Source organism: Nyctibius grandis, chromosome 3 (assembly GCF_013368605.1).
Source record: "Nyctibius grandis isolate bNycGra1 chromosome 3, bNycGra1.pri, whole genome shotgun sequence".
In the NCBI taxonomy this organism is placed as follows: Eukaryota; Metazoa; Chordata; class Aves; order Nyctibiiformes; family Nyctibiidae; genus Nyctibius; species Nyctibius grandis.
Genome location: NC_090660.1, coordinates 97,555,931 through 97,571,011, shown reverse-complemented (window position 1 = coordinate 97,571,011; position 15,081 = coordinate 97,555,931). Strand labels below are relative to the sequence as shown.

General features: G+C 39.1%; 1 protein-coding gene across 4 annotated transcripts in view; it reads left to right on the top strand.

The window, feature by feature from the left end:
* VPS13B (vacuolar protein sorting 13 homolog B) overlaps positions 1-15,081 on the top strand; it is a 506,220-nt gene that overhangs the window by 44,176 nt on the left and 446,963 nt on the right. For 3 of the 4 annotated variants that reach the window (XM_068395717.1, XM_068395719.1, XM_068395716.1), the window contains exon 4: positions 12,092-12,215. In XM_068395717.1, coding sequence (XP_068251818.1) covers positions 12,092-12,215 — 124 coding nt within the window. The remainder of the gene's footprint in view (positions 1-12,091; positions 12,216-15,081) is intronic. The other variant, XM_068395718.1, reaches the window with a different exon arrangement.

Genomic DNA, 15,081 nt, shown 5'->3' with positions numbered 1-15,081 from the left:
CAGCGTAGGGGAAAGGGACCTGGGGGTCCTAGTGGACAGCAGGATGACCATGAGCCAGCAGTGTGCCCTTGTGGCCAAGAAGGCCAATGGCATCCTGGGGTGTATTAGAAGGGGTGTGGTTAGCAGGTCAAGAGAGGTTCTCCTCCCCCTCTACTCTGCCTTGGTGAGGCCGCATCTGGAATATTGTGTCCAGTTCTGGGCCCCTCAGTTCAAGAAGGACAGGGAACTGCTAGAGAGAGTCCAGCGCAGAGCCACGAAGATGATTAAGGGAGTGGAACATCTCCCTTATGAGGAGAGGCTGAGGGAGCTGGGTCTCTTTAGCTTGGAGAAGAGGAGACTGAGGGGTGACCTCATTAATGTTTATAAATATGTAAAGGGCAAGTGTCATGAGGATGGAGCCAGGCTCTTCTCAGTGACATCCCTTGACAGGACAAGGGGCAATGGGTGCAAGCTGGAACACAGGAGGTTCCACATAAATATGAGGAAAAACTTCTTTACGGTGAGGGTGACTGAACACTGGAACAGGCTGCCCAGAGAGGTTGTGGAGTCTCCTTCTCTGGAGACATTCAAAACCCACCTGGACGCGTTCCTGTGTGACATGATCTAGGTAATCCTGCTCCGGCAGGGGGATTAGACTAGATGATCTTTCGAGGTCCCTTCCAATGCCTAACGTTCTGTGGTTCTGTGCTTTTGATAAAATTATTGTCTTGTTTTTATGGAAGTTTTCCTTGAGACAACTAAATGGCTGGAGATAACTGGAACCCTCAGCTAACTTGGCTTCTATGTTTAGAATTTGATCAGCTGAAAAGTTAGAAAATTATCTACATTAGGACTAATGATGTTTCAGGCAGGCATATGGAAGTTTCTAAAATTTAACATACAGTTCTACTCAATAGATTTTAATTTGTTACAGCTATTTGAATATCATTCATACATGGCATTAATAATACAATTACATAGTATTACCTGTGTGTGCATAGAATGCACAAAAAGTATACTGCATGAGAATACTACTGGAAATAAGTTAGGAAATGAAGTTTTGTCTTAACATAGCACTAAAAAGCCATTAGTGAATACACAATCTTTTTTTGAAGATTGTGCCTAGTTCTTAAAAAGGGGAAGTTATTTTTTACTAGTGTCATGTCAATGTTCCAATCTCCTGCTGTAGATCGTATTGTATGCTGAGATCTTACTTTTTCTTTAATGAAATTCCCCATGCTTTTGAATTTGCAGAATGCAGTGAAAACTGTAGAGTTGCAGTATTGCTGTGCCCATGGCTGGGAAATCTCATTCCTACTTGAACCTCCCTCCACTGGCAAAAATGTCCTGAAAAAGTACCATTCCCAGCTGGCGCAGAATTCCCCTGCTGCATGGTCTGGGGAGAATGGCTGCAAGCTCAAATTTGGCTTGGACCCATCTCAAACAGTAACTGAGGAAGAAAGGACTGCTAGGCTAAAAGCTGTGACCCCAACGCATTTCAGTTGTGTTGGGTTTTAAACTTGTTATCTTAAGGAAACCACATGCGTGCGATTTTTGTCTGTCATTCAGTCTTCTCTTCTTTCGCACTGCACCATTAAATTTTGAACCTATTGTCTGGTTTCAAACAATTTTAATGGAGAATTAGTCACTTCAGGGATAATAATTTCTGAAAATATAAATTTGTGAACATCAGTGGCAGCTGCGAAGACCCTAATGGGTATACTCCTCCTTCTGATATTGGCATGTGTAATCCGTTGCCATTTCATTACCTCCTTTCCTCTCTTTCTAACCCCAGCAGCTGCCAAAAGCTGAACACTGCCCAAATGATGCTCAGCAGTGAAAAGAGCTCACTTGGACAGCAGGTTCTCCAGGCAAAGCTTTGTGCCTCAGGCCTTCCTCTGTCGTGTGTCAGAGGTTTGTCCTGTTGTTAGAAATTTGAGAGCTGGGGCTTACTCAACTTACTGGGGCCCTGCTGTAGATATCCTGCTCAGTAGTGTTTGGAATTAGGAGAAAACTTGGTCTGGACAGTATTATGCCTTCCTCTGAAGGAAGTGGGTAGCAAGGTTACGTTGTAATAAAAATTATTACTACATCCTTGGCAGGTGCTTGGTGGAGGGAATTCTTGCACATGGGGTCTGGCTTCCTAATAAATTGCAATAGCAAATGTGTTAGGGGAAAGTACCCCCTAAAGAAAGTGTGAAATGGAGCTGCAACTGCAACCCACTAGGACAGTGGGGGGAACAAGTACCCTTAATAATCTGCCACTACAAAGGAAAGTGATGTCTTGGTGAAGAGTCTGAGGCCAGGGTTAGGGACTAGTGCTAGCCCTGTAGCAGGTGGAACAGATTACAATGGGAAGAGTGACCTGAATGGGCCAAGTTTTTGCTAATGGTTCCCAGACAATGTTTAATGAATCAGTGATGTGATTTAGCCATGCTTGCAATGGTGTTTTGATCTTCCTATAGTGTTCAGGACAACATACTTGATAAATGTTAGGGACCTGTAACAAGGATGAGAGTATGTCCAGTCTTTGGTACAGTGTCTTCCAAAATAGCACACAAAAAAATGTAAACTGGCTTAAATACTGTTACTGTACCCAGAAGAAATGCAGTGGTGTAAGAAGGAAATGTTTGTGGTGCTGACTAGTTCAGGGGCTGGACCTATCTGTGGGTCAGGTGGTCCTGTAACAGCACTGAATTGTGCATTAGGCTGAATGACAGTAGAACAGTCAAACTGTTCCGGAGTTTCCATGCATGGAGATAAACTGTTTCAATGTGAAATATATATTCTGTTTTATTCAGACTTAATTTTCAAGAGAAAGGTTTTTTTTTTTAACAGTCTCAAAGTCAGAAAAGAGAATAAAAATGTTGTAGGTCACTTCTCTTTTCTTCTCATATTTGCCTTCTGTTCTCCTGAGTGTTTCCTGTCTCTCTTTCCTCCCAGTCCTTCAGGTAAGTTGTTTCAGCCACTCTTCTCATTTGCAGGCACAGAGAATACGTGGGGCAGAAGGACCCTTTTTAGCCCACATCCACCCTATATCAAGGATGCCCCACATCATCAGTTCTGCTGAAGGAGCTCATCTAGCAGTAGTCTTTCTGCTGCGTCTCTCCTTCTGACTCCTTTCCTTTCAGGCCACCCTGGTGTGAGAATTGCTGAGTTAGAGTTCTGTACCTTGTGAGTTTTGTGGAACAAACATTTAGGAATTGCCTTTTTTTTTTTTCCATCCCTTCCATCCTTTCTCTATAGTAATGCCAAATCTTGAGTATAGCTGCCAGTTGCTACTGTAACATTTCTTACTGTTTGTTGTTTTCTTCTTTGTAGCTTTGAGAGCTCTAGTCATGGATCAGGACTCCGCTGTGATAGGTATTAAACAAACACAGAATAGTGTTACAGAATTAAGATGCTCCCACCCATATTCCCCCAAACCAAAGCACTAGGCAAGCTTCCTGCAACATGAGGATGAGTGAAAACTTTAAAAAGCTTATCTTAGGAGGAATTGCAGAAAAGCCATTTTGAAATGTTTATTTCTATTAAAAAGCACTTACATCATGGTAGGTGGTCTCATATTTTTTTTAAAACACAATAAATATATCAGAAACTTTACTAGATGATCAGTTAACAGTTTATGTTATAGCTTTCTTTCCAAAATAGAAGGAAGATACTTGTACAACTCACTTCCCTCAAAAAGACTTGCAAAGTCATTTTATTTGTCTCTCTGTCTTGGGTGTTGAGAAGTTAGGGTGGTGTTGTGGTTTAACCCCACCTGACAACTAAGCCCCCCACAGCTGCTCGCTCACTCCCCCCTGGTGGGATGGCAGAGAGAATGAGAAGGGTAAAAGTGAGAAAACTCGTGGGTTGAGATAGAGACAGTTTAATAGGTAAAGCAAAAGCCATGTGCGCAAGCAAAGCAAAACAAGGAATTCATTCACCACTTCCCATGGGCAGGCAGGTGTTCAGCCATCCCCAGGACAGCAGGGCTCCATCACGCGTAACGGTTACTTGGGAAGACAAACGCCATAACTCCGAACCTTCCCCCCTTCCTCCTTCTTCCCCAGCTTTATATGCTGAGCACGATGTTGTATGGCATGGAACATCCCTTTGGTCAGTTGGGGTCAGCTGTCCCAGCTGTGTCCCCTCCCAACTACTTGTGCACCCCCAGCCTGCTCGCTGGTGGGGTGGTGTGAGAGGCAGAAAAGGCCTTGGCTCTGTGTAAGCGCTGCTCAGCAGTAACTGAAACATCCCCATGTTATCAACACTGTTTTCAACACAAATACAAAACACAGCCCCATACCAGCTACCATGAAGAAAATTAACTCTATCCCAGCCAAAACCAGCACAGGTGTATTTCTGAGGAGCACGTAAAGTGAGAGTAGCCTGTTTTATTTATCTTTGGCTCTATGGCCTTATTGCCATAGGCTTTCAGACTCTGACAGCTCCCTTTCTTGTAAACAAAGGAATGTTCCTCTCAAATACCTCAGATAATCAGCTAATCAAAGCAGTAGTAACATCACAGGGAGATGTTATTGCCTAGAGATCAATACGCAAACAGCACACATTCTGCAGTGTCAGTGCAATAGACTTACTACAAGCTTCTTGGCTTTCAGCTGGGGCTGCTGTGACAGTGTTTTAGCCTGTCCACAGCTTTCACATGGATTTTTAACTCATACCTCTATTTCAGAGCACATTGTGCTATGCTGATATAGAATTAACAAAACATGGCTTGTGATAACAGACTGAGAGATGGATGTAACCTCCTGATGTAGTACAGGTATCTTAGTGTGCCTTGCTAGTTGCTGTTACTACTTGTTTCTCTGAATCTAACATCGGCTGAGATCAGATGCAACAAGATGCAAATGCAGGCTAATACCTTGTAAAATTATTTCTTGATTGCTCCAGATTGGCAGTTATTCCCCTCGCTCGTCAAGGTGCTATACCACTACACCTCTGCCCCGAATTCCTTGGTATTTCTTCTTTGCAGTCTGGTACGTAATTAAAGAGTTGATTTTTGACATGTTTCTACATGAAATAATACTGAAAAAAAAATTTAAGTAGAAAAATAAAGACTTTCTACCATGTTCTCATTTGCCTTAGAGAAAGACAGAGCTTAATCTCCAAGTACTCACTCTGAAGTATGTGATTTGCCAGTTTGAAAAGATGTAAAATTGGGTTTTGTAATAGTGAAAGAAAACGGACTGTCTTGACTAGACTTTTGAAGGTACAGCAAGTGTATATGTATAAGCTATAATTTCCATATGTAATACAGAACTCCTTAATTATTCTACAAAATAGTAACCCTGTCTGATTTGTCTAAATCTTCTTTTCAGTATTATACTGTCATAATTTTAAAATATTCATTTATATATAATGTTAAAGTTAGCGTGCATTAGACTATTAACTCTCACCTTCCAAAAGATTTACAGATGTCATGTTTAAGTCACTGATTTTTCTCTGTTTCAGTGTTATTACACTTCCAGTTTGCTGTTCATTAGAAAAATAGTAAAGTTAATTTTCTTTTTCCATATTTCAGTCTCTGTTTGTTATTAACTCTTAGTAAAATATTCTTTGCAGGATAATTGTGCAATGAAATTATTAAGGCTATGTTAAAGTTGATGACTTGTTTGTAAGTAACACTTGACCTGTGCTAGCCAGCAGAAGTGTTGTTGCAAGGTTAGACAGAAGTGTAGTATGAATGAATTTGTTTGCGTATGCATATAATGCATATTGTCAATTATATAGCAGTGGCACAAAATCAGATATCTTTTTGAAAGCAAGATCTTGATAGTGTTTACCATTTTAATGAAGCTTGTAATGTATTTTTAAGATAATGTTTTTAAAAACTTTTTGTCTCATTTTTCCATGGAGAGGAAATATAGAGCAATTTGGGATGATCTCTGGAGATGATCTAGTCCAACTAGATCATGCCCAAAGCAAGTCCAATTAGAGCAGGTTGCTCCAGGGCTTGTCCAGCCAGGTGCTGAATAGCTCCAAGGACTGAGACTCCACCACCTCTCCGGTCAGCCTGTTCCAATACTTGGCCACCCACCTAGTGAAAAAGCTTCCCCATAGCCCTGCTTGGAATTGCCTGTGTTTCAGATTTGTCAAAGGTGTACTGTGAGAGGGTGAGTGGCGACGGACGTAGAGTCTGGCTCCATCCTCTCTGTACCCTCCCAGTAGGCAGCTGTAGACAGCAGTAGGATCTCCCTTCTCCAGGCTGAACAACTCCAGTTGTCTCAGTCTCCCTTGAGGGAGCTTATGTGCTTCAGCACCCTAACCACCATGGTGGCCCTCCATTGGACTTGGTTCTGGTACGTCCATGTCCTTCTTGTACTGGAGAGCCCTAGACTGGGTGCAGTATTCCACACAACGTCTCACAAGGGCCAAAGAGAGGGGAAGAATCAGGCCCCTGGCTTCACCCTTGCTAATACAGCCCAGCACACAGTTGGCTGCCTTTGCAGCAAGGTCACACTGCTGACTCATGTTCAACTTGCTGTCCACTGAGACGCTTGGATTCTTTTCTGCAAAGCTGCTTTCTAGCAGTTTGGCTCTTAGCCTGTGCAGTTACACAGAGTACCTCCATCCCAGGTGTAGGACTTAGTGTTTGTGTCTGGACCTCACGGAGTTCCTGACAGCCCATTTCTTCAGCCTCCTAAGGTCCCTGTGAATAGCAGCCCTGCCCACCAGTGCGTTGGCTCCTCTCCCTAGGTTGGTACCATCCACAGCCTTGCTGAGGGTGCACTGTATTCCATCTTCCAGGTCTTTAATAAGGATGTTAAAACACCATGGGCTTGGTACTGATCCCTGAAGGATGCCACAAGTAACCGTCCACCAGTTGGACTTTGTACCCCTGATCACAGCACTTTGAGCCCAGTGGTCCAGCCGCTTTTTCACTCAACTTATCTCCTACTGTCCAGTTGATATCTCACCAGGTTGGGAATACGATCTGTGCAGGAGACTGTGTCAAAGGCCTTACTAGAAGGAGTGTATTCTGAATATTACTTTCAGCCTTGCCACAGGCAACTAACTACTTGGCTATATAAGCATAGTCCACCAGCAGGAAATGAGTTCCTCTCTTGCAGTTTTTGCATCTTGCAATTTAAGATATACTTTACAGAAATACAAACATGTATCTCTTACTGACTTGTAAAAGATATTAAGCTCATTGTTTTAGAAATTACAAAGGATAAGAGGCAAAATTTTGTAGAGGAAGAGAGAAAATGGCAATGGAGAGCTCTCTGCAAGTTTGTGCAGTAGGTACTTAGGATCAGTTTGGGTTTTAAAATTTTAGTTCATAATGGTTATTGCTTTTACACATTTTCCTGTGTGTGTTTTTTTTTTTTTAAGAACTCAGTTTTCTTTATCTTGATTTGATGAAAGCAGAGAGACAATATTTGCATAAATAGGGAAGTGATCCCCAAGAGAATACGTTATTTTCCCATAAAGCATGCTTATGAGGCATTTTGGAGGTCTTCCACACTAAATAGGATTTATGTATTTTAAAATGAGAAGGTGTCTTCTTTTTAAAGAGAAAAAGAACTACGTATTTTAAATTTGGAAAACAGAATAATGAATGAAGATAATAAACTCCACTTATTAGGAAAGATCATAATAAACCTCATCTAGTTTGTGTTCAGGCATTGTCATTTGTAATTCCATTTAAACCTTACAATAACTTTTATATTGCAGTAGAAAATTGACAGAAGAGCTGGCATGTAAATTTACTAGCCTAGGTGTCTTTAGCGTGTTACTTATGACTTGCATAGTTTTAGATGTAACCATAGTGCTCTATGTAAACATTTCAGCCGAGTACCTGGTTTGCCAAAAGGGAAAAAGGAGCCTGGTTGTGCAAAATTCTATTTGTCCCAATCCAAGGTATATTTGTATAACAACTCCCATAAGCAGGACCTCATGTTAAATTTTTTTTTAAGTTTTCTAGGCTTTACTTATGGTACAAGCTAGTGGGAAAAGATATTTTTGTAAATGAGTATTATTTTCTTTAAAAATCATCTCTCTAGATACATCATGAGGTTTTTTTAGTTTTCCACTAAAAACTAAACACTACTGTTGTTTGGAATCACTCTCATTAGTGGTAAAATGAATGGGCATTTATCAAATCTCATACTATAACTATAGTTAATAGCACTTCTAGAATGTAACTCCCTTCCCACCCCCAGTATAATTTTGACTTTAACTTTAAAATGTTTGTCATCTGGTGTGAGGTGGATTTATTGGGAGTGCAGTAGTTTTAGTGCCTTTTGGCCGGGTGTTTCTGATGACATCATTGTGATCTAGACACAGTGTGTGACTCTAGTTGGTTCCAGTGTTAAATAGTTTCATAATTATGCTAGTTTTGGCAGTTCACTTGGAACTTTTTCCCATTTCTTTAATGAACATGTTTTACTTCTGGGCTTATGAGACAGCCACATGTTTGAGAAATTAATAGTGTGCCCTTAAAGTTAACATTGAGCAGAAGTATGCATATACAGAAAGCTTTTGGATATATGTCTATATAGGAATGTAGTTCCTATAAGGTTATGGCCACTGTTATCATCTTCTGGATGTTAAAGAATACATTTGCTTTCTAAAGTATCAGTAGCTGTTGTGAAAAATGCTGTGTTCACACTCAAAAAAACCCATGCAACTCTGAAACCTTTTTGATAATTGTGTAATATAAGGAAATGAAGGGATGTTATCCCAGATTAAAAAAACTTTTTTCAAATGTTTGGTCAGGTTGAATTCTTCTTAAATGTAGGTATACTCTGTTACTTCATGTGGATTAAGTCACATAGGTATATTTCTGAGATAAATTTTTATGTGTTTCATTTTGGCACCATCTTGGAACATGTACATTTTTGTTTTGATTACTTTTAGGTCCAACATGCTCTAAATGGTTGCAACCGTTTTTTTGTCACAACAGAGTTGTAGTTCAGGGAAATATAAAAAGCTTATTGTATTGGATTTATTTATAGGTTAAGATTTGAGACTTTCTTTCAAAATCAACACAGTCTAAGAGTTCTCTTCCCCTTTCCTTTAAAACAAACAAAACCCCCCAAAACTCAGTGTGCTAGTGTGTATTCCGAACTCTCTGAAAGTGGTAAAAGCTTAAACCACTCTTATTTCATCTTTAAGTGTTAGTCATACTCTATGATTGAACCATCACATAGATTTTGCATGAAGTTATGAGAAGATTCATCAAACATGGTCGTGGCAGTACACAGATAGAAAAGTTAGACTTGAATGCAGTCAGGCTTTGTACAGTTAACACTTCAAAAATAGAATGCCTTCACCATCCCCCTGGCCCCCCTTTCTTTTTCTGGTAGCCAACATAAATATTAAAAGGTAAGCATAATGTGATCCTATCAGATCAAATCATTAAGTAGTCATACCACAGCATTCTGTACAATCCATAAGTGAGCTCAGGAAAGAAGGAAATGTTCTAATTGAGCTGTTTGGGCACTCTGGCATGTTGAGTTTTTTTGCAAGTTCAAAACATAAATAGCAAGTATGGTGAGTCATCTGAAAAAATATTTTCATGCTACATACGAACTAGTTTCCAAGAAAGACGGTATGGTTAAACATTATTTCAGAAATTTGAGCTTAGAAATCTATGATCTAATTTTTCGTAGTAAACTGGAGACGTGAAGGAGAGGTGGGCTTTTCTGATTACAAAATATACATGTTGATGAAGAGGTTTCTGTCAACCCAAGTTTAAAGGTAAAGCAATAGCTTCAAGGTGTCACTATTGCTCAGGTATGCCATGAAGAGAGTGGTGCCTTTCTAATGAAGTTGCACTGTAGTTAGAAGTTCTGACTCAGTCTTCAGGAGGCTTGTGTTCCTTGTGTTCCTCGATGAAAAGCATCAGAAGGTTGTCAGAGATAAGAAATCAAACAAATGCCTTCCAAACAGAGTTGATGCTAAACACTCATTTGTCACCATTTAAGGCTGGGCAGGCGGTTAAGTGGATGACAAACCTGCTCTATTAACCTTCTTCCCCAGGGGGGAAAGGAAAAGAGAAAAGGGAGAGAGACTTGTGGGTTGGAAAGTTTTAATGAACAATAGTTCATTAAACAAACAGTTTTAATGAACAATAACAAGGAAAAAGAGTATAATAAATCATGAACTGTATAGAAAACCGCTACTGAGCTCTCCCCGATGACACCCACGTCCCCGCTGACGCTGCAGCGCGGGTGCTGGGCAGTCCCGGAGCACACGCAGCAGCAGCAGCGGGAACCGGCTCCAGGAGTGAAGGCAGGAGCGTGGGCAGGGTCCTCCCAGGGTGTCGGCCATAGGGGAAGAGAGCTCGACCCTCGTGGTCTCTCAGCTTTATACTGAGGATGACGTGAGTGGGATGGAAAACCCTTTTGGTCAGTTCGGGTCACCTGTCCTGTCCGCCCCTCCCCACTCTGTGGCACTCTACAGCCCCTTCCTCTGTGGGACAGAGACCCAAAGGGGACCCTAGTTCCCACGGCAGCAGGACATATAGTCAACTTCAGAAAAGTAGTCACTTGAAAGAAACTTAACTGAAAAGTCTGTCTTAGTCCAAACCAGGACACATTTCATTTTATCATACACTGGAATGGGAAAGTCCTGTATGACTGAAATGGCCAAATAACCGTAAATTAAAGAGCAACGAACAGCTTATTTCAGTTCTATATTAATGACTGGAAAATCTCAAATCCATTTTGGTAACTAATCCTTCTTTTAGAAGCTATCTTCTACCCTTCTAATGTATGAATGGGTCCGTTTTCTGCAGTTTCTCCAAATAAGTTCAGCCTTCTACTTTTTTTTTCTCCAGGCTAAGATTATATTGCTCATCTTTTTTTCTTAGTGAAGTGGTATTTCCACTTTATCAGAGTTTCCTTCTGTGTTGTTTTTCTAAAATTGGAATGGAAGGAAAGAAACTATCTCTTCAATTGTTTTTGAAGTTGTAGACTTCTATTTAAAATGTATCATTACATGTAACTTAATTTTTTTTTTATTTTTCATGCAAAAAACATTAAGAAGCAAGTAATGTGAAGATTTCATTTTGTAATTTCTCTGAGATTATTAAAAATACCAGGCAGCATATAGGGAAACACATGATTTATCCTGTACAAGAACCGTGCACAGTTTAAGCTGTTTGCTTTTTGGTGGTTAGAGGACTTGAGAATATTATAGCTTCGTACTGCAGCACTTGACATTTGTTCCCCAAACCCTTCTTTTTATGAATGCGTTGTGTGATCCTAGTATGCCATGACCCAGAGAGCGTTTAACTCTTTTTTTTTTTTTCTGCAAGAGACTACATCTATCAAAGAGGTAATTTGGCTTGGGTCAAAAGTTGTAAGAATTTGCTTCCTCTCTAACCTGCTCTTCTAATACACTTACAAGAATATTTGCATTACTTTTCTTGGCTTTCTTGTACTTGAATCTCGTAGTTAAACTGTCATTCTGGAATGTAATGGGAATACTAGTGGGGTATTTAAAAACCTAAATTCAGCTAATTGAGATTTTCTTGTGTCTGCAAATTTCATCTTGTAAGGCTTATATCATATTTTCTACTTACGAGCCATGTTTCCTGCTTCTGAATTCCTTAAGGTGAATAGGCTATATAGAAGCTCAAGATGAGCAGATGCCGTCAGTTCATTTATCTTTTCTGGGGCCATGTTTTGCTATTTTAGAAGTCTGCAAAAATATTTTGCTTTGTGAATCAGCTTCAGTTACCCGTGTTAGGAAGGACATGACTCTGACATCTTGGAACTGTCTGAGGTGGTTTCATGAGTAGGCATGTAATCTCATAAAATTCGGTAGTTTCTCGTATTTGTTTTGGTAGTCTGTAGGGCTCTGTTTCTGAAGGAATGTTTTGGCAGAAATGTAGCTAGATGAAATGTGGTCAATTGAAATTAATAATTAAAAGACTGAAGTTTTTTTTTTAAATAAAAGTTAGTGAAAGTATTAATTACAAATAATTTATGTTCTTTAGCTAGTTTTGTAAAAATTTCTGTAGTTAGATGCATGTACAGGACTGAATTGATGGAAGAACATTAACAGAAGTTTAATTTACCAAATCTTTACCAAGTCGTTCTCCCCACATTTATTTTCTTTTTGTTTGGTTGATATCCCCTTTCTTTTCTTCTAGCAGGAAGACCATGAAAGTTGTGGTTCCAGTTCAACAAACCGCAGTACCACAGAAAGTATGAAATCAGCAGTAAAACCACGACGAGTTCAGCAATCTGCTTCTCCTGACCCTGATTTACCTCCAGGTAAACCGTAATTTCAGAAGCTGGATTGTATTTGAGTGGTAGAAAATACCTAAACTTCATTCAGGTGGCTATAATGGAGAGTACTGGAAAGAATTGCAAGTTGCCTTCTTGGGCCAAGTAATTTTAGATGGGTTAAAGACATGACAGTTTTGTGTTAGGCTTTTTTTTCTGCCTTTTGTTAATGGAAAGTTTATATTTGCCTCGAATCAAAAGAGAACATTTGAATTCAGTGTGTGGAATATTATGTACTACAGAGTATCATCTTGCTTCAGAATGGTTCTCTTAAAGCTCTGAGATCCCATAATTGGATCTCAGGAATAGGAATTGCAGGACTCTTGGCATCCGCCGTGTGCTACCATGGACAGCGCTTCAGCTCTGGCAGTCCCTTGGCATTTTGTTCTTTGTGTCTCACCTGTGAACAACAGGAGCCAAAGGCTTGCCAAAGAATTGAATGATTGTATTGACTTCAGTGACAGTTTTAGGATTTTGATTCCTCAAATTTGTTTCAGTTGGTGTTATCTGTGGACCTCTCAGAAAGGTGTAGCCTTAGTGAAAGGCTGGAGGTCTGCTTATTGTAATGTTGACATCTGATGAAGTTAAACATTCCAAAAGATGTGTTTCCACAGATCCAGGTGCAACATGCACATTGAAAATTGGTTTGTGTGTTGTCTTTTATGAATTTATTGTGGTTCTCAGTGATTATTGTGCTCATAAGAATTGCACATGTTGGATTTGCAATACCATAGCTAATTATCAGATCTTGTGCCTTCTTACGGTACTATGTGATAGATTCTGTAAATGTACTCTGTGCTTCTGTGAGACTGTAGGGCACTATCACTTCCATTGTCACCACATTCCTTCTTCAACTACGTAGAGTATCTTGGTAGTGAAGTCTAATGATTCAGAGAGCATTAGTGAAAAGCTTACCTTATTGAATGGACTGTAAGTTACTTTTCATGTGGTGCATTTCTATAAAGACAGTTGGTTTTGTTTTTGTTTTTTTGATGCATAAATAACACTGTTTACTATAGAGGTCCTATGTGGTAAACAGCCTTCATGAGGAGTAGAGGCCTCCTTATAGGAAGATTTTATTCTCTGTGGTAAAGGATATGGCTTTGCTAAGCTGCAATTTGCACATCTTTGATTTTAATAAGATGTTGAGTCATCTACTTCAGATTTGGTTGAATCTTTGGAAGATACAGGTATCAGACTACTGTTGTAATTTGTTGAAAGATTTGTTTGTCCTTTAGCTCTGCTGTGTTCTCAGAGAAGGAGCTAGGCAGAGCTTAGCTAAAAATGTAGCTTTTGTAACAATAGAGCACTGCTAAACTTAAGGTGTTTAGATGTGAGCAGTCTGATGATATCAGTTCTGTTGAATCAATAGACCACTCTGTGGGCTATAGTGCTACAATATTTTGGGGGCTTGGATCTGAAGCTGCATTCGTAGGTCTTACTGCACAGTGCAGCCTACCAGCTTCTGGAGAATTCGGAAAAAGCATACATGTGGATTTTCTGTAGCATCTCAGGAGAGAATTTACTCCTACACATTTTATAGAATTTTTAGTCACTTCATCATAGAATACCTGAATTTTAGTAGCAAAGATGGTCACAGTGCTATGTTTAAAAATTACAGGAATAAGAAGCAATTCCCACTTGTATTTAAAACAAAAACCTTTTAAAAACTGTATTATACATGAACTTACTGATGTTTTAATTACTTTGTTTTGAATTAGATTGACTTTGAAAAACCTTTGAAAGCAAACTATTGAAAAAAACTTTGGATCTGTGGAGCGACAGCTTCACTTTCTTCAATGAAATTAGTAGCTTACTTTAAAATAATAACTAAATCACTGGTTATGATTTTGTAGTTGCTAGTTAAGTAGTCTGCAAAATATTTTTATGCTGAACTTAAGAAAAGCAACTAAATGCTTTGTGCTGGCTTTTGTTTATTTACAGCCCAGTTTGCACCATTGCAGCGATGAATATGGGACTCTTATGCCCCTTAATTATTGAAATAATACATCAATCTTTCTGAATTTATATAACCTAAAAATACATTACCATTTTAAGAAGTCAGTGAGAAAATTCTTAGAAACAAGTTACTCCGCATATTTTTCGGTAGTTTTTTAGGTTGATATGCTAAAAAGGTAAATTCAGATTATGTTAGAAATCTGACAGTACTCAGCTGTCAAAATTTTGACTTTAACTACATTTCTGGATTTCCTGTTTCTGTAGACAATGATCTAAAACATTTTCCAGATTTCGTTTTTATACAATTACAATCCTATTAAGATGGCAGGAAACGTTAAAATGCTATTTTTGTCCTGCTGGAACTAGCTTTGCTCAAAGGGTGACGAAGCAAAGTGAGTTATGATAAGAAATGTGATATGTGTTTTACAATTGAGATCTTCATATTGAAATACTCTTAAAACATAGAAATGTACCTGAATATTTTGATCAGAATCAAAATATTCTGCTAATGGTAGCTGAAAGCACGTTTTGCATTTAATAAAAGAGGTGGTTGGAGGCTTTGAATGCTGAAAAAGGAAAAAAGTCTTGTCAGCTGTGTATATTTGCTGTTGTGGAACTGAAGAAAATCACTTATGTAATGGTAAAATGTTCCATATACTCTGAGGTGAAAAGTAATATTTGAGTGTGAAAACGATGAATAGCTAGAAAAAGCAGAGTGGAATGGAAGTAGCAACCTGAGTCTGCGCCTGCTGATCTCACAGTGTTTTGATGTTCATTTTAAGTTTTATTTGAATTAAAATTGTTTATATAAATGAGTCTTATTTAATGCGAGTTTCCGAAAACCATTTTTGAAGCCTGTGGATTTAAATTTGTATGATTAACTGGCTTTTTTCAG